Consider the following 18,977-nt stretch of genomic DNA (forward strand, 5'->3'; position numbering starts at 1 on the left):
ACAGGTCTTTTGTCTCCCTAGGTAAGTTTATTCCTAGGTATTTTATTCTTTTTGTTGCAATAGTAAATGGGAGTGTTTCCTTAATTTCTCTTTCATATTTTTCATCATTAGTGTATAGGAATGCAAGAGATTTCTGTGCATTAATTTTGTATCCTGCTACTTTACCAAATTCATTGATTTTCTGGCAGCATCTTTAGGATTCTCTATGTATAGTATCATGTCATCTGCAAACAGTGACAGCTTTACTTCTTTTCCGATTTGGATTCCTTTTATTATACCAAACACTTTTTAAACATTTCATTTAATCCTTAGAACAACCCTTTGACCTTTGAGTTCGGTATTACTATTCTCGTTTTACAGTAAAGAAAGCCATGGTTCGCTGGGGTAACACAGCTCCAAAAGAGGAGCCAGAATTCAACAAAGATCAAAGACTACCTGGAAGATTTATCTGAAGAGCATATATTTATATTAGGACTGGGATGTGGAAATACTGCAAATGGTCCAGATTTGAGTATAGGCATTTCATGAATTGGTTTCAGGCATACTGACATTCCTTTAACACCTTCAGGGTCCCTGTGCTTAACACTGTTTGGAACCCAGCAAGTTATCATTAAACATGGAATGACTCAAAGAACCGCAACGTGACACCCTTCCGAATGAGGTCCTATCAGATCCATCTGTGTTCCCAAAGCCCAACACAAGACTAGGCACAGAGTAGGCGCTCAGATTTTTCTTAATGACTGTCAACGATTTCCCTCTAGCTTCACCCCCAGGGGCCAGTCCTACCGGACTGGTCTGGAGAACTGGGCCACAAGACGACCGGGGTTGGGGCGGGGGGATCGGCGCGCTCTTGCTCACCTGTAAGGCCAAAGCACTCCTCTTTCCAGTATTTGGACTCATAAATGCGCGTCCGAATGATCTTCTCCACCAGATACTGAGGGTTGGTGCCGTGGATGCTGTGCGCATCTTTTACAGTACGGTTCGCCATTTTAGACCGCCTTCCGTTCTATTTCCGTCGGGTCCTTTAGGACGTCACATCCAGGTTCAAAAACCGGAGTGGAATGGAGAAGGATGGAGGAAGTCTCACTAAATAGGTTGGGCGACCATCTTGAACCCGGAAATGTTTTAGAGTCGGGCACTTTCTTGCGCGAACGGCGTAGCATACCGAATCAATGATGGCCTCTGCGCGTTGACGGATGTACGTCCTGCGTCCCCTCCTTAGATGGGCGGGGCGGAAGGGCTGGCTGCTGACGGAACGTGGAGACACCCTGGGGGCGGGGCTACGGCCTTGGCGGGAAATTTCTTTTTCTCCACCTTCTTTCCATTCCTAGGGAGGTCCCCGCTTCGGCTCCGGTACGCGGCTGGTAGCTGTAAGAGGAGTGTCCCTGGGCAGGTAGATTTGCTGCAGCTCCACGAGCTCCTGAAGCGGGGACGGTGGGAAGCGGAAGGCTTGCGCCCAGCTCCAACAAACTGCGGCGCCCGGTGAGTGTGGAGTCCCACGGGCTGGAGAGGGTTCTGAGCCGCGTGACTGAGGAATTTGTTCTCTGTGGACTCATTCAGCCATTATCCATTCAGCAGATATGTACTAAGCGCCTATTAAGTGCCAGGCACGTTCTAACCCCGTTAGGAACGTTTTACTTTCCACATTGCGATTTCTAACAGCTTTTCTCCCGGGGACTGCGACCTTGTAGCGGTGAAACCGAAAGCCAACAACAGAAAAGCGTGAACACTCCTGTCCTCAGCGCTCTGAGACTCTGAGTAATGATCTGAGCCATGTGAACCTTCCATCTGCATGGCCCTTGTGAAGCAGTCGCATCTTTTCCTCATTTCAGCGTAGCGTATGTAGCAAGCACCACAGGGAAGGCGGAGCAGCAGAAGTTATTACCCGATTTTACGGATGTAGCAGTTGCTCCCAGAGGGAAAGAGACTTGTCTAAGTCCCTTTTTGTGACTAAGCGGCCTGAGCTCCTACCCAGGTCTTTTTTTCCCTAGAAGAGCTGCTCTTAACTGCTGGGCTCTCATCCACCTTCCTTCCAGGAGGAGAGTGTAATGGCACCTCTTTTACTTTCTCTAGGCTAACCCCGTGATAGAAGGGCCTTCTATTTTGACAGTTGGAAAAAGCACTGGACTTAGAGGCATGAGATGCGAGATTCTTATCTTGGGCTATCTGCCAAATTGCAATGATCAGATATGGCAGTTTTCGATTTTAGTTTTCTATAAAAGTGGTACCCTCTTCCCTGCTGTACTGGGTGGTTGTGAATGCCATTGGAGGTTTCTGGTGTGAGATCATGTTTATCAAGTCCCTCTGCAACAGTTTTTAATGTAACAAATGGCAATATATGGACTTTAGAAGGTTTATGAATTCCCTGAAATTAAATGCAAAATTTTGTGTGAATTGTATGTGTTTCATAACATTCATCAAATTATTAAAAAAAAAAAAAAAAAGAATCACTGTCCCTTACACATAAATGCAAGGGACTGGGGAAGTGAATTGACCATTTTGCATTTTCTCACTTAATCCTCAGTAATTCTAGAATAGTGCTTGGCACAGAATGGATGATTAATAAATAAATATTGGTTGAATAAAAGAAAGTTTCTGTTCGTTTGGGTTTTCCGTAACATCTTATGGAAGTTCCCGAACGAACTTTTCCACCAATCCAATATCCCCATTTTGTGGGTAAGGAAATCGAGGCCCATTTGACCTTTCAGTCAGTGGCTGGGAAGCCTGGCTTACTGTAATAAGCATACCAGAAGCAAGCTGTCTTAGACATATATTAACATTATCTACTTTCACACAAGGTGTTCTAAAGTAAGTGCTTAAGAGCACAGTCATTGGAATCCAGCTGCTCAGGGTTTGAATTAAGCGTGTGCTATCCTGTATAACACTGGGACAACTTACCATCTTGAAGTGCTAATAGCATCTACCTTTTATTCAGCAAATATTTATTACTGAGTGCCTACCTTGCACTTAGTATGGACTAGCCTTGTTCTAGAATTATTGTGAGGATTAAATGACATAAACGTATCAAGAGTTTTGGTTCTACCTCTGTCTTATTGGATCAATAAATATCTGCTATCATTTTTTTTTTTTTTTTTGCGGTACACGGGCCTCTCACTGTTGTGGCCTCTGCCTTCGCGGAGCACAGGCTCTGCATGTGCAGGCCCAGCGGCCATGGCTCATGGGCCCAGCTGCTCCGCGGCATGTGCGATCTTCCCGGACCGGGGCACGAACCCGCATCCCCTTCATCGGCAGGCGGACTTGCAACCACTGCGCCACCAGGGAAGCCCATGCTATCATTATTTCTACTGCATCTCCTTTATCTGTTTTCCTTGGATGTGGCTCCTGGACTGGGTAGTGTGCATGTTCCAGATTTCTGGTATCTGCAACATTAAGAGCCTGTAGTGGGTATCTCCTAGAAGCCAAAGCCTTTGCTAGGCCAAGTCTGGCCTGCCTTTCCACTCCATTCATCACCGTTGTTGGGGAACCTCTTTGCTTATGGTGGATGAGATGCAGTGCTGGGTCGAGGGTAGGAAAGTGGGGTAACAGTGCAAAGAGGCCTGATGTATACTATGATTTCCTTATGCTGCCTCTTCAGAAGGACTCGATTAATTTTTTGAACTTTTCATGGAAAAACAACCTGCATATAGAAAATGCACAAGTCATATACAGCTCAGTGAGTTTTCTTGAAGAGAACATACCTGTGTAACCAGCATCCAGAGCAAGAAACAACATGACCAGCATCCCAGAAACGCTTCACTCCCCCACTGTGCTTCCTTTCAGTCACCAAGGTTTCCTTCTATTCTGACTTCTAACACCATAGGTTACTTTTACCTGTTTTTGACCTTTGTGTAAATGGAATCAATATAGTATGTATTCTTTTGGTGTCTGATTTCTTTAGCTCATTGTTATTTTGTGAGATTTTCCCCACATGTGTGCAGTTGTGGTTGGTTTCATTTCATTGCTGTATAGTGCTGCTATGAACATTCTGGTTCATGTCTTTTGATGATATGTTTGTTTTTCTCTTGGGTATACTCTGTTGGAATTATTGGGTCATAGGATATGCATATGTTCAGCTTTAGTATATACTGCCAAATTTCCAAAGTGGTTTTACCAATTTACATGCCCTCCAGCAGTGTATGAGAGTTTTGGCTGCTCTACATCCTTACTACACTTGGTATTGTCCTAATGATTTTTTACAAACAGTTCATTCAGGACGTCCCTGGCGGTCCAGTGGTTAAGACTCCATGCTTCCAATGCAGGGGGTGTGAGTTCGATCCCTGGTTGGGGAACTAAAATCCCACATGCCGCTTGGCACGGCCAAAAAATTAAAAAAACAAAAAACAAAAAACCCCAGTTCATTCATTCATTCATTTGTTCAGCTATTATGTGCGAAATCCTAACCTAGGCCCTGGGGACGCAGTTATGAACAAGACAGACAAGGTCCCAAGATCCTGCTCTTTTGGAATTTAACATTCTGATGTAGGAAGTACAACAAATAAGAAAGTAATATAATGTTTATGGCTTTGACAATAGGTTGGTGCAATAGAACATGACCCTAGGCAGTATAAGAGGGTGGCGAGTAACTTTCCACTGGGTATCAGTTAAGGCCTATCTGAGGAAGTTTCACTGGAGCTGAGACCTGAGCCATCCCTGCAAAGATATTCAGGAAGAGAGAACAGCAACAGTGTAAGTCTGAGGGCACTAACAACCTTGGTCTGTTTGAGGTTTGGAAAAGCAGGCCTGGAGCATACTGACAGGCTGAGTTGAGGCAGGTTATGTGGTCCAGGCCCAGAGAGCCTTCCGATACCCCTGCCTGCTCACCCTTTGGTAAATCATCCACCTTTGCACTCATATATGTTTATACTGGTCTCAGTGAACACAGCTCATGATCTAGAAAAGGAGTGTTAAATTTTATCTTGGCTTAGTTTTTGAAAGAGGGTGTCTGCTTTATTAACTAAAATACGGTTTCTATTTAAAGGCGTTGAAAGCATGGATTTGATGACCTTAGGTATACATGAGTACCTTAGGAGTATGGAGATAGTCCTTCTGTATGCCAGCTTTTAGTTTGAAAAAATGCGATCCTTATGCCAGTGTTATCAAATATCATAGACACTGTGACAAATCAGAGCATTTATCCTGCAGTTAGATTATTCGAGAATTGTAGAAAATGTGTTGGGAGATTCCACTTTACTACAAAGCACTCTCGGTGATATTCCAATTTTTTTTAATGATGGAGCTTATTTACTTGCATCTTTTGTCTGTATCTCAGTAGCCTATTTTGCCTGATTTCACTGCGGAAAGGTGAAAAGTTACAAGTTTACTGATAGTTCCATGTTACATCTTCCATTGAAAGGAACGTATATTGAAGGTAAGTTAGAGTTTATATATTTCCTTGAACATTTATTGAGATTCAAACACTTTTACTAACTTTTTACCAAAAGATTATTAGATATAATGAGTCCAAATGCATTTTTACTTGAGCACAAGTCTCCTACTTGTTTTAACTCATCAGTCTGCTGTTTGTTCATTTCTACAATGTATTTAATTAAAATTAGATTGATTTTAATAATACTATGTTGTGAATTATACTCTAAATGTTCTTAATAGTAATCATTCAGGCATCATTTGTAAGCTGTGTATTTACTAATGACTCAGTATCTTCTTTTTGCTAATTAGTTTCCTCAAATTATATTAAAAAATACCTTTTTTAAAAGCAGAAAATCTTATGGGTCAGAATGTTCCCAAGTAGAATGTAGGACATAATGCTACTGACTTTAGGAAACCAGATTATTTAATCAGGATGTCAATATGCTCTTCTTATTCTGTTGTTTTCAACATGGACTGAAATTATTGGTCCCTCTATCAGTAATTCAGAGAAATTCTGTCAGACTGGATTAAAAAAAAAATTTTTTTAACCCCAGTTTTGTCAAACTTTAGCTCTATAAGAAAAGCATTGAATTTAGAGGAAAGGATTGTTTTCTTAATAACTTAAACTTAAGATAATGAATTGGCATTATTAGGACTAATGGATTGTAGCTTCCAAATTATAAAGAGGATTGTCAAATATGTTTGGATTTTTTCATTCTCATTTCAGAATTGTCAGTAAAAATGTCTTTTTTCCCATGTACTTTAATGTAGTTGTTTCTTTTCAGCTATTCACAATATCTAGGACCTGTCAGCTGCAAAGAAAAAGACCCCTTCCAACTGCCAGAGCAGTACAGGTTAGTGACCCTGGGGTTTTGTTTTGTTTTGTTTTGTTTTTAAGGTAAGTGGAATGATACATTTGATAAAATCCATTGCCATTCCCCCAAATGCCCCTTGCATGTTTTTGCCTCCATCCCTTGGAAACCCTCATTTCATCCATCTTAGCAATAGCTACCCATTATTTAACATTCATTTTAGAAAACCCCTTTAAGAAATCCTTCCTCCCTGAACAGTCACAAGACCTGGTCCTCTACCTTGCAGTAGACTCTCTGGCTTTCTCTTGGCTCTTTGCACTGTTAGATGTCCTTTCGTGTGTTTATATTTTATCCCTACCTAGATTATAAATGTTATAAAGCTACTTACAACTACTGTATCACTGTCTTTTAGTTTCACATTATTCGATGTTTCACATCTATCATTGTGCCTTGTACCTAGTAAGTACTTCTAAACATCTATAGTTTTTTAACATATTGACCTTTCTGTTTCCCTGGCTAGGAAGAGATAAGGCATAGTACCAGATGATACTGAATTGCCTATGTTTGATCTTCATAGAGCTTGACTTTTTCCTCAAAAAAGTGTTTTTTTTCCTAAGTCTAAAATTGTGGGGGTGTAGCAGGGGCAGAAAAGAAGGCTGAACCCATTGAAGGCAGGGACTGTGCCCTAGAATCCATCAGAGCCTGTCATGTTAACTCAGAGTTAGTGACTTTTACACAGGAGTCATGGCCTACCGTCCTACAAGGCTGAGGACCAGACAAACTTATTCGTGGGTTGGCAAGCCATTGGATCGAAAACTGCACTACCAAACCTACAAGTGAGTGATAGAGTCCTTTGGTGGACTGGAACTAATAGCTTCTTCAAGTTGAGCTGTTAATAACTTGTATCCAGGGTATTCTAGGTACTATAGGTTGAGGATTGAGGGACAGTGAATATGAATTGATTGTAAGGGGGTGTGGGTTTGTTTGATGGAAGAAAATGTTAGCATAAATATAGCAGCTAGTGATACAGGAAGATATTATGTCAGGTTAATAAAGTTTGATATGTATGATAATGTCATATCTATTTAAGATAGGTTCTGTATAATTCTGCATGATAACAGGGTAGGATGGTTGTTGCTACTATATCCTCTTAGCCCAAGACATCTCTGAACAATCTGATGTTGTTACTGGGCAGCTTTCATGTCTTAGGAAGCTTTGTTGTTCTTTGTCAATAACTGAGAGAAGTTAGGGTTCATCCTAAGGCCTCTGGATTAATCATCCATGCTAAAACAATTCATTCAATTCATGTTATCTACTCTTGTGTGTGACTTTACTGGTAAATTGGTTTCTAATAGGATTGGTCAGCAGAGAGAAACTATTCAGGGGGTTTTCTAGTTACAGAGCACATTCCTCTATGCCCAGGGGTCTGAAGAGGTTGGCCCACCCTAAGAGATTTCCTAACATGTTTCTCTGTTATTTCCTAGAGAAATGAGTGTGAAAATAGAAGGTCGTTTGCCTGAGATTGACCTCCAAGTTGGACAGTTTGTGTTGATTGAAGGGGATGATGATGAAAATCCATATGTTGCTAAATTGGTTGAGTTGTTTGAAGACGGTGAGTTTGGGGCTGGAGGGAAAAGTATTCCTTGTCACTAATGATTGGGAAGTGCTCCGTGGTGGGAACAGGGGTGGTTACTGATTCTTCTGTTCATAGCGGTATATAGGGTGTGCCTATGGGGTCACTTAAGCATCAGCTGTACCCTCTTCCACCTAGTGAACGTCTTTACTCACCAGAGCAATATTGGGTAAAAATGGGAATGGAGGGCTCAAGAATTTAGCTTTTGCATTATTTTTAGGAGGGTGTAAGAATGGCCATGAAGGCAGGATTGTTGGAGTGGAGAGAAAGGATGAATTTAGGAAGAAGGGGGAAGGGAAATAATAGGTGATTTGCACTCTAGTAGAGACGTGTCCTTTAATTTTGGCATGAGGAAGTTAGTAATTTTGCAAATGCAAAGTTACTTTTACTAGGGAGGCAGTAAGTTGGATTGGGTAGGTGTATCAGTTGATTGACGTTCAGTCAGAAAAACAGAAGCACTTTAGGTGTTTTATTTACCCAGAGGGACTTGTGTATAAGTGTTGAAAAGGCTGGAGAAGCAAACAGTGGTGTTTCCCAGAGATCAGTAAGTGCAGAAAGGCACTACTGCAATTAAGGCTAGAGGAGCAAAAGGGAAGGTAGTGTGAACTGGTGCCTGCAAGGCTACACTCACAGCTGCAGCTGATTTTCTCAGCTGTTAACCCTCTGCAGACCAGAGAAGAGCACAGAAAAGTGGGAATGGAGCAGAACTCCGAAAGGAAGATGAAAAAGGATAGCAATTTAAACTATACAAAACTGCTTCTTCCAAAAGCTAGGAGAGGAGTATGTGGAAGTTAGTCCTAGTCCTGTGCCAGTTTGTATGCCTAAAAGAAGAAACTGATAGAGTGGATGAAGGTATTTTACATTATGGAGATAGGGAGGATATTCAACAAGTATGGAGGAAAACTTCATCAAACTAAATAACATCCACTAGGGGGAGCACATTAGCAGGATGGGCTTTTGTATTTGAGGTTTGGGCCTTTGTGTATAGATTTTAGAGCCATGTATTGGCTTCAGTCTTTCTCTGAAGAGAGCTAAGGAAGAGAAGAGGCAGTGATGATGGTGGCACTAATGAGTGTATGTCCTTTCACTTGGAGCTAACACTGGTATGGAGTGATGTTAATGGTATATTATGATGATAAAGCTGAAGATTGCAAGCATAGGTTTGCCAGAAGTCATCTCAGTGGCTGATGCTCTGAGTCTTGCTAGGAGTTTTGTTTTGATTTGCAAAATTTGTTCAGTAACTGTGATTAGAATTGCTCCTCTCAAATGCCTTTTACAATTTATGTGATGACCGATAGCACCATTTGGACGTGGAGCAAAGTGAGAAGAACGTGGGTGCTGGGTGGAGTCAGATTGCCGCTGGTTGGTCCTGTGACCTTTGACAAATTATTTAAGGGCCCTGAAATGTGATCACTTCACCGGTAAAAGGGAGACAGCCATAGTACCTACCTTGTAGGATTATTGTGAGGATTAAGATAATGTTTATTACCTTTAACCTTACCTTTTCCATCTATCCCTCCTAGATTCTGAACCTTATTCCAATAAACGTGCTCGAGTACAGTGGTTTATCCGATTCTGTGAAGTCCCTGTCTGTAAACAGCATTTGCTGGGCCGGAAGCCTGATGCACAAGAGATATTCTGGTATGATTACCCTGCCTGTAACAGCAACATTAATGCAGAGACCATCATTGGCCACGTGCAGGTAGGTGATGCCTTGATCCTCAGTTCTATCTTGAAGCTTATTTCTGGCTGATTCCTAAACTGCATGATCTCCAGGATATTACTGGCTCTCATTTGCCTCACGGAAACGCATTTTTCCTGTTTGTCACCTTCTCTGCTTGCCTGCCTACTTCCTTTCAACAACAAATATTTATTGAGAGCACTTACCATGTGTTAGGAGCCTCCTGGAGGAAGTGACATTAGGTTGTGACCTGAGGGATGAGCAGGAATTAGCAGATGTATCTCAGTGGGAAATTATATTTAGCTGTGATTGTGGCAGGCATAAAGCACTTTGAGGCTGAATATGCTTGCTTAAATGAGGACTTCACCTTGAGTGAATCAGTACAAAGAGTGTAATTGCTCCAGGCAAATGTGTGTTATGAGATTTTATGATAAATCAGGTTTAAAGAGTTGTAGGCTGAATTGAGACACTGGTTTGGAGACTAGGATATGGGTTATTTCTCAAGCTACTTCAGGCCCCCAAAATGGTATTAGATCCGGATGTGAAGTGTGGTCACATGGTGATTAGGTGGTTGGTAGGGCAGGGAGACCATGGCTTGGCATGACTATAGTCAGATTTTTCCACTCTATGGGCCCAGCATATCATGTGCCACAGAATAATTTATCTCTGAGTTAAATGAGTGAAGAAGTGAAAGGCAGATGTAGAAGTTGAAGCAGCAAGATGGGTGGATTTGGAAAGGTAGGGGGCGTGTTTAGGCAGGAGCACATGGTGGGAATGAACAGGACTGTGACAAGCCAAGCTCGACTAGTAGTGGAAAAAGCCATTTTGAAGAGCATTGAGCACTCAGGAGGTAAAGTGGGGTCAGATTTTAGAAGGCAGTGAAAATCAGTTTAAGTAATCTGATCTTGCAGAGTGGGTAGCCATTGTAGACTATTGAGCACGGGGGCATGCTTAGAGAAGTTTTTATGGGAAAACTTGGCATGGGTGAATAGAATGGACTAGAAAAGAAAACATGAGGTATGGATATCAGCAAGGAGGACTCTGTGGAAATATGCTATGCCATGTCTGTGCCTCTTTTGTTTAGAAAAGTAATTGTTCCAGGTAAGAATGCAGACTTAAATGCTCTTTAATCATAGCTCTCATAGAGCCTTCGTTGACTCTTTGGGTCCTCATTTCTTTCTATCACCTATACTTCCTAAATTCAGGTAGTAGCTTTAGCCCCAGATGAAGTGATACCTATGGATCTGAAAAATGAGAAGACATTCTTTGTTAAACTATCTTGGAATGACAAAAAATTCAAACCACTACCTCCAGAAATATTTGCACAGTTGGATAAGCTACAAGAAGGCAACCGTAGATGCCAGAAGTCCATGGAAGCCAAAACTAAAAGTACAGAAAGCCCTTCTTGGACCACAGCAGAACATGTGGTCAAAAGGATTGAATCAAGGCACTCCACCTCCAAATCTCGCCAAGCTCCTTCCCATCCTGTCACCCCAAGGGCAAGGAAGAGGCTGGAGCTCAGCAGTAAGTGTAAAATGGGTCACAGTGGGCAACATTGAGGCTAAAGGAAAATGATAAAATATTAATTCATGCTGCAGCATTGAGTTAGTGCAGCAGTGAGCCAAGTACTAATTGGACATCTCTTGAAATATATATCACATAAGATTTACCATTTTAATCATTTTTAAGTGTACAGTTTAGTGGCATTAAGTACATTCACATTGTTGTATAACCATCCCCATCAACTTCCAAAACAATCTCCAACCATTAAGCAATAACTTCCCATTCCCTCATGCCCCATCCTCTGGTAACCACCATTCTACTTTTTGTCTCTGAATTTGACTTCTCCAGATACCTCATATAAGTGGAATCATACAGTATTTATTCTTTTCTGAGTGGTTTATTAAAGTTAGTATAATGTCCTCAAGGTTCATCATGTTGTAGCATGTGTCAAAATTCCCTTTTTTAAAAAATTGAGATATAATTGACATCTAGCATTATAACATTAGTTTAGTGTATAAACATAATGATTTGATATTTGTATATATTGTGAGATGATTACCACAGTAAGTTTAACTAGGTTACATCCATCACCATATGTGCAGCTACTATGGAAAACAGTATGGAGGTTCTTTAAAAAACTAAAAATAGAGTTGCCATATGATCCAGCAATCCCACTCCTGGGTATATATCTGGAGAAAACTCTAATTTGAAAAGATACATGCACTCCAGTGTTCATAGAAGCACTATTTACAATAGCCAAGACATGGAAGCAACCTAAATGTCCATTGACAGATGAATGGATAAAGATGTGATATATTTGCATATATATGTATACAAAGGAATAATACTGAGCCATAAAAAAGAATGAAATAATGCCATTTGCAACAACATGGATGGACCTAGAGATCATCATACTAAGTGAAGTAAGTCAGAGAAAGACAACTACCATGTAACATCACTTATATGTGGAATCTAAAATATGACACAAATGAAATTATTTATAAAACAGAAACAGATTCACAGACATAGAAAACAAACTTATGGTTACCAACGGGGGTGGGGGAAAGGGGGTGGGGGAAGGGTAAATTAGGAGTTTGAGATTAGCAGATACAAACTACTATATATAAAATAGCTAAACAATGAGGTTCTATTGGGCAGCACAGGGAACTATATTCAACATCCTCTGATAAACCATAATGGAAAAGCATATATATATATAGAACTGAATCACTTTGCTATACACCAGAAACTAACACAACAATGTAAATCAACTATACTTCAATTAAAAAAAAAAAGAAACATTTGTCATGATATATAGTTACAGTTTTTTGTCTTGTGATGAGAACTTTTAAGATTTACTCTCTTAGCAACTTTCAAACATGCAACACAGTATTAATTGTAGTCACCATGCTGTACATTACATCCCCATGACTTATTTATTTTATAACTGGAAGTTTGTACCTTTTGGCTACCTTAACCCATTTTGCCCAATTCCTCAACCCCTGCCTCTGATGACCACCAATCTGTTCTCTGTATCTATGAGCTTGGTTTTCATTTTTGTTTTTGTTTTTTAATTTAGATTCCATATATAAGTGAAATCCTATGGTATTTGTCTTTCTCTGTGTGATTTATTTCGCTTAGCATAATGCCCTCAAGGTCTATCTGTGTCACAAATAACAGGATTTCCTTATTTTTTTATGGCTGAGTAATATTCCATTGTATATATATACCACATTTTCTTTTATTTTTTAAAGTTTATATAAGATTGGCTTAATTTATTTCCTTTTTAAAAAAAAATATTTATTTATTTATTTGGCTCCGTGGGTCTTAGTTGCAACACATGGGATCTTCCTTGCAGCATGTGGGATCTTTAGTTGCAGCATGAGGGATCTTTAGTTGTGGCATGCTAACTCTTAGTTGTGACATGAGAGATCTAGTTCCCTGACCAGGGATTGAACCCGGGCCCCCTGCATTGGGAGCACGGAGTCTTAGCCACTGGACCACCAGGGAAGTCCCACATACCATATTTTCTTTATCCATTCATCCATTGATGCACACTTAGGTTGTTTCCATATCTTGGCTATTGGAAATAATGCTGCAGTGAACATGGGGGTGAATTTGTCTTTTCAAGTTAGTGTTTTTGTTTACTTCAGATAAGTATGCAAAAGTGGAATTGCTGGATCATATGGTAGTTTTTTGTTTGTTTTAAATAAATTTATTTATTTATTTTTGGCTGCATTGGGTCTTCGTTGCTGCACGCGGGTTTTCTCTAGTTGCAGTGAGTGGGGGTTACTCTTCGTTGCAGTGCATGGGCTTCTCATTGCAGTGGCTTCTCTTGTTGCAGAACACAAGCTCTAGGCGTGCGGGCTTCAGTAGTTGCAGCACACGGGCCCTAGAGCATGCTGGCTTCATTAGTCGTGCTGCACGGGCTTAGTTGTTCCGCAGCATGTGAGATCTTCCTGGACCAGGGCTCAAACCCGTCTCCCCTGCATTGGCAGGCGGATTCTTAACCACTGTGCCACCAGGGAAGTCGCTCATATGGTAGTTTTATTTTTAGCTTTTTGAGGATCCTCCATACTGTTTTCCATAGTGGCTGCACCAATTTACATTCCCACCAACAGTGCATAAGGGTTCCCTTTTCTCTATATCCTCGCCAACACTTGTTATTTGTTTTCTTTTTGATGATAGCCATTCTGACAGGTGTGAGGTGATACTTCATCTTGATTTGCGTTTCTCCGATGGTTAGTGACGTTGAGCACCTTTTCATGTACCTATTGGCCATCTGTATAGCTGCACTTGGAATAATGTCTATTTGGGTCCTCTGTCCATTTTTTAATCTCATTGTTTGTTTTCCTGCTGTTGTGTGAGTTCTTGATATACTTTGGATATTAACCCCTTATCAGATATTTGATTTGCAAATATTTTCTCCCATTCAGTAGGTTGCCTTTTCGTTTTGTTGGTGGTTTCCTTGATGTCCAGAAACTTTTTAGTTTGGTGTAGTCCCACTTGTTTGTTTTTACTTTTGTTGCCTTTGTTTTTGGTGTCAGATCAAAAAAATTATCATCAAGATCCATGTCAAGGAGCTTATTACCACCTATGTTTTCATCTAAGAGTTGTATGGTTTCAAGCCTTACATTCAAGTCTTTAATCCATTTTGAATTAATTTTTGTGTATGATGTAAGATAGTCTAGTTTCATTCTTCTGCATGTTTCAATTCTTCTTTCCAATTTTTCTAGCATCATTTAATGAAGAGTCTGTCCTTTCCTTACTGTATGTTCTTGGCTCCTTTGTTGTAAATTAATTGGCCATATATATGTGAGTTTGTTTCTGGGCTTTCTATTTTGTTCCGTTGATCTGTGTGTGCCAAAACCATACTGTTTGGATTACGGTAGCTTTGTAATATAGTTTCAAATCAGGGATTGTGATGCCTCCAGGTTTGTTTTTCTTTCTCAAGATTGCTTTGGCTATTTGGGGTAAAATTTCCTTTCTGTTTAATTTTTTGAGGAACCACTATATTCTTCCATAGCAGCTGCATCATTTTACATTCTTATCAGTAACACACAAGAGTTCCATTTCCCCACATCGTCACCAACTATTTAGATCTTGTTATTATTATGTTGTTTTATATTGTTATTTTCTGTGGTTTTGATTGTAGCTATGCTAATGGGTGTGAGGTTGTATATCATTGTTACATTTCCCTAATGATTAGTGATGTTAAGCCCTGTAATTAGCTAATTCTTCAAGAGCTTAGCTACTAAGGTGACATTGCTTTTAGATCCTTAGTGGAAGAGCTAAGAAATATATATATATATATATATATTTGTTATAATATAGTGTTAAAACTCTTAAATTCATACTCATACTTCTAATCTATACCGTAGGGTTCTTTCCATCCTTCGCACATTCCATAATTCCAAATCAAAATTGATTTGCAGTTCTTTATGCCTTTAGAATATATTCCACTGTGGGAGTAAAGTTACTTTGATTAAATTTTTTTCTTCCACCAATGGTTATTTTATTGGTGATATACAGTTAGGTTCTTTCATTTCTGTTTAATTTTAGGGCTTTTCCCATCTTTGATTGATTTTCAAAAGATTTAAAACATTAGCATAGTTAAAGAGTCAAAACTATTTAAGACAAGTGTACTCAGATAAGCCCCATTCCTTTCTTTACCCTTGCTCCCTGTTTCTACCTCATCTTTTGTAGGTAATCAATTTTATTAGTTTCTGGTTTATTTTTCCTTTGGTTTTTGCAAAAATCAACAGATAAATCAAAACACACACAGACATATATACACACAGTCATATACAAACATGCATATAATTTTTATTTTATTATAGTTTTATTTCCTATTCTTTCTTACCCAGTAGGGTATTATACTGGATGTATTCTTTTCCATCTTAACTTTTTTCACTAATAATATATCTGAAAGCTACTCCATGGCTGTTCTGAGAGCTCATCCTCATCCTATTATGTGTCCTTAATTTTTCTGTTTATCTGCCAAGTTCATTGAGTATAAGTTATTTGCATTCTTGATAGCTCCTTAGTAGGAGCTATCAAGAATACAAATGTTGGGGCTTCCGTGGTGGCGCAGTGGTTGAAAGTCCGCCTGCCGATGCAGGGGACATGGGTTCGTGCCCCAGTCTGCGAAGATCCCACATGCCGCAGAGTGGCTGGGCCTGTGAGCCATGGCTGCTGAGCCTGTGTGTCTGGAGCCTGTGCTCTGCAACGGGAGAGGCCACAACAGTGAGAGGCCTGCGTACCGAAAAAAAAAAAAAGAATACAAATGTTTAGGAGCCAAATATAAACATATAAAACATTTTGGAAATGCAGAAGACTACTAGAGAAATAATTTGTAATACTACCATTTAGAAATAATTGAGTGTTTTTTTCACTGTTGATTTTGTAGGACCTTGAAAGTTAGGGTAAAAAATTTAAACTTGACACAGTTACATAATTAGATGAGGCAGATATGATGAAAATATTTTGGATTATTTTTGACAGAAAGATGGGGAAATGGGGCATGAGGGAGACCAGGACATTGGGACATTTTTACATTAATCTAGACATGAGTTACCCTCATATTTACCACACAGGTACTAGATGACTTCTTACCTTGTCTGCAGCTATTCCACACACACCCTGTGCTGTGACTAAAGTGAACTCCTCTGCCCAGTGCTTTCCTGCCTCGTTGCCTTAGCTCACATCAATCTCATTTATTCTCTTCACTTATTCCCCTCCTTCCCCTTTCAACTCTGTTGAAATTTTGCCTTTCTTTCAAGGTCTGTCTCAAAAGCCATGTTTATTAGCACTTAGGTGCTTTAGGACAATTTTTAAACTTCATACTATAGACGTTTATGTGTATCATCTGCCCTGTTAGTTTTGGCTGCGTTGGGTCTTCGTTGCTGCATGCAGGCTTTCTCTAGTTGCAGTGAGTGGGGGCTACTCTTCATTGCGGTGCACGGGCTTCTCATTGCGGTGGCTTCTCTTGTCGCAGAGCATGGGCTCTAGGCACGTAGGCTTCAGTAGTTGCAGCACGCAGGCTCAGTAGTTGTGGCATGTGGGCCCTAGAGCACTTGGGCTTCAGTAGTTGTGGTGCGCAGGCTCAGTAGTTGTGGCTTGCGAGCTCTAGAGCACAGGCTCAGTAGTTGCTCCGCAGCATGTGGGATCTCCCCAGACCTGGGATCGAACCCATGTCCCCTGCATTGGCAGGCAGATTCTTAACCACTGAGCCGTGAGGGAAGTCCCACATATCTTTTAATAGCTCAATTGCTATCTATGAATGAATGTCCAGGCTCTTGGTGCCTTTGGTTATGGTGAGAGAGGAGCAGATCCAAATGTGGCTCTGTGTATTCTTAGAACCCAGGTGGATACCCCCCAGCCCTGGGGACCTATCTTCTCTCTGTTGGTAGATATAATCTGGGTTAAGAAAAATCTAGGACTTGGTATTACTCAACAGAGCCATTGGTATAAATTTTTTCAGATGCTGTTGAATGGGGCCTGAGCATGTGCAGTATCACCCTGGTTGAGAACCACTCTTCTGGTAGATTACTTCACAGAAAACCTGACCCGAACATTTATCTATAAAAGCTGAGGGCTTCCCTGGTGGCGCAGTGGTTGCGCGTCCGCCTGCCGATGCAGGGGAACTGGGTTCGCGCCCCGGTGTGGGAGGATCCCGCGTGCCGCGGGGCAGCTGGGCCCGTGAGCCATGGCCGCTGAGCCTGCGCGTCCGGAGGCTGTGCTCCGCAACGGGAGAGGCCACAGCAGTGAGAGGCCCGCGTACTGCAAAAAAAAAAAAAAAAAAAAAAAAAAAAAAGCTGATTTAACTGTTGACTTATGGTTCTAGCTAGCAAAAGTACTTGTAGAATTTAAGAGAGAGACTAAAAATAATAAGAGCTACCTGGCGCAGGAAAAGAAAGCATAGAATAATTCAAAATATGGATAACTCATGTCTTTGTATCACTCAGTGAATCAATTTATCTATAGAGATTAGGGGTGTATATAGTGCTAGTTATAAAATTCACACATTGTCTATGGTGATTTCTCTTGAACTTAGGTTTCCCTAGGACACATAACACTAGGATTTCCCAGCAGACTTCATGGGCCTCATTGGAGTCTCCTGGAAGAATGAAACGGAAAGTGGCCTTCTCTGAGATCACCTCGCCTTCAAAGAGGTCTCAGCCTGATGGTCCTCAGAACTCATCTCCAGCTCTGAAAACCCCAGAGAAAGCTGGAGAGATTCAGCAGTGTTGTGCCGAGGATGACAAGAAGGCTTCACCTGATGGTTGCATGATCCTGAGAACTCGAGTCCTAGCTTTGAAAACGACAGAGACTAGTGAAGAAAGAACACTAACTCCTGTCAGCGGGGGACAGAAATCCTTGGTGGTGCCTTCTGTGAATCTGAAACCAGAATACATCAAAAAGAGGTAACTGGGGATGCTCCCCTGCCTCCCACAGAGCAAATCGAGATCCTTCACATGATGTGAAAAGTGTGGGTCACAGCCAATAAATCTGCCTGTGTCACAGAATCACCAGCTTTTCCAAAATACAGATTTCTGAGCCTTTCCCTAGATGTAGGAAATTAACCTCCAAGTGCTGGGCCCAGGAATCTGCATTTTTGAGATGCTCTTTGGTTGATTCTGATATACCCAGCTGTCCTTTGGGGATCATGGCTCCAGAAGATAATTTCCCAAACCTGAATTGCTTCACAGTCCTGGATTTCATTACTTGCTGTGGCTCTTTGCCACATTTTAACAGTGATTTTCTTAGGTTTTTTTTTTTTTCTTTTAAACTGGAAGCCATTTTCAGATACATACAGTACAAGAAGATAATGCATCTAGAAAAAACTCTGCAGTTTGACATTGGGCAATGTTTGTAGATAATGAGCTGCACAGGGAATGTGACAAGCCTGAAATTTCAATGTTTCCTGCTCAGAAACTGCAGCACCTGGCTTACCTAGTTTGCTTGATAAATGCTTTGTATTGAAAATATAGCTGCATTTCTGCTAACCTTGAGTGGACGGTAAATTCACTGATGTGTCAGAAATTAAAAAAGGATAAGAAACTCTGCCTAGGATTAGTATGTTCTGATCTCTAGTTGGGGAGGTGATGAGTCTGATTTAAATGATAAGCTTTTGGCAAACTTTAATCTCTGGGTTTGAGTCAAACTTCAATTACAAACTTTTTAGCAAAGTGTGATTAGCTCCTTCCAAAGTAGCTGCAGAAAGAATAGGAGCCAGTCAGGCCACCTGACTATCTTCTGGTCCTGCTGCTGATCCCTGGTGCCCAAAACCACTTTCCATAACCTTGCTGTGGTATCTTGCAGGGAGGCCAAAGAAACAGTTCAGGATGAAGCTACCTCTACTCCCCATCGTATCCGCAGAAAGAGCTTTCTCTTGACTTTGAATCGGATTAGGCAGCAGCTTAGGTAAGACTGCTGCTTGGCAGGCATAAAAACATCCTGCCATTTGTGAAATCTATAA

The 18,977-nt window shown here is 40.8% G+C and overlaps 2 protein-coding genes across 4 annotated transcripts in view; one reads left to right on the forward strand and one right to left on the reverse strand.

The window, feature by feature from the left end:
- Window positions 1-1,200, reverse strand: part of PRPF38A (pre-mRNA processing factor 38A) — a 20,536-nt gene extending 19,336 nt beyond the window's left edge. Inside the window, exon 1 of the mRNA XM_007129233.4 lies at window positions 859-1,200. Coding sequence (XP_007129295.1) covers window positions 859-988 — 130 coding nt within the window. The 5' untranslated portion in view covers window positions 989-1,200. The remainder of the gene's footprint in view (window positions 1-858) is intronic.
- Window positions 1,201-1,305: 105 nt separating this feature from the next.
- ORC1 (origin recognition complex subunit 1) overlaps window positions 1,306-18,977 on the forward strand; it is a 33,745-nt gene continuing 16,073 nt past the window's right edge. The window contains exons 1-9 of one of the 3 annotated variants that reach the window (XM_024119867.2): window positions 1,306-1,482; window positions 5,270-5,368; window positions 6,153-6,221; window positions 6,905-7,015; window positions 7,664-7,791; window positions 9,336-9,514; window positions 10,699-11,017; window positions 17,553-17,922; window positions 18,821-18,922. In XM_024119867.2, the coding sequence (XP_023975635.1) occupies window positions 6,924-7,015; window positions 7,664-7,791; window positions 9,336-9,514; window positions 10,699-11,017; window positions 17,553-17,922; window positions 18,821-18,922 (1,190 nt within the window). In that variant the 5' untranslated portion in view covers window positions 1,306-1,482; window positions 5,270-5,368; window positions 6,153-6,221; window positions 6,905-6,923. The remainder of the gene's footprint in view (window positions 1,483-5,269; window positions 5,369-6,152; window positions 6,222-6,904; window positions 7,016-7,663; window positions 7,792-9,335; window positions 9,515-10,698; window positions 11,018-17,552; window positions 17,923-18,820; window positions 18,923-18,977) is intronic. The other 2 variants (XM_007129230.3, XM_007129231.3) reach the window with 2 other exon arrangements.

The sequence above is a fragment of the Physeter macrocephalus genome, chromosome 4 (genome assembly GCF_002837175.3).
Source record: "Physeter macrocephalus isolate SW-GA chromosome 4, ASM283717v5, whole genome shotgun sequence".
Taxonomy (NCBI): domain Eukaryota; kingdom Metazoa; phylum Chordata; class Mammalia; order Artiodactyla; family Physeteridae; genus Physeter; species Physeter macrocephalus.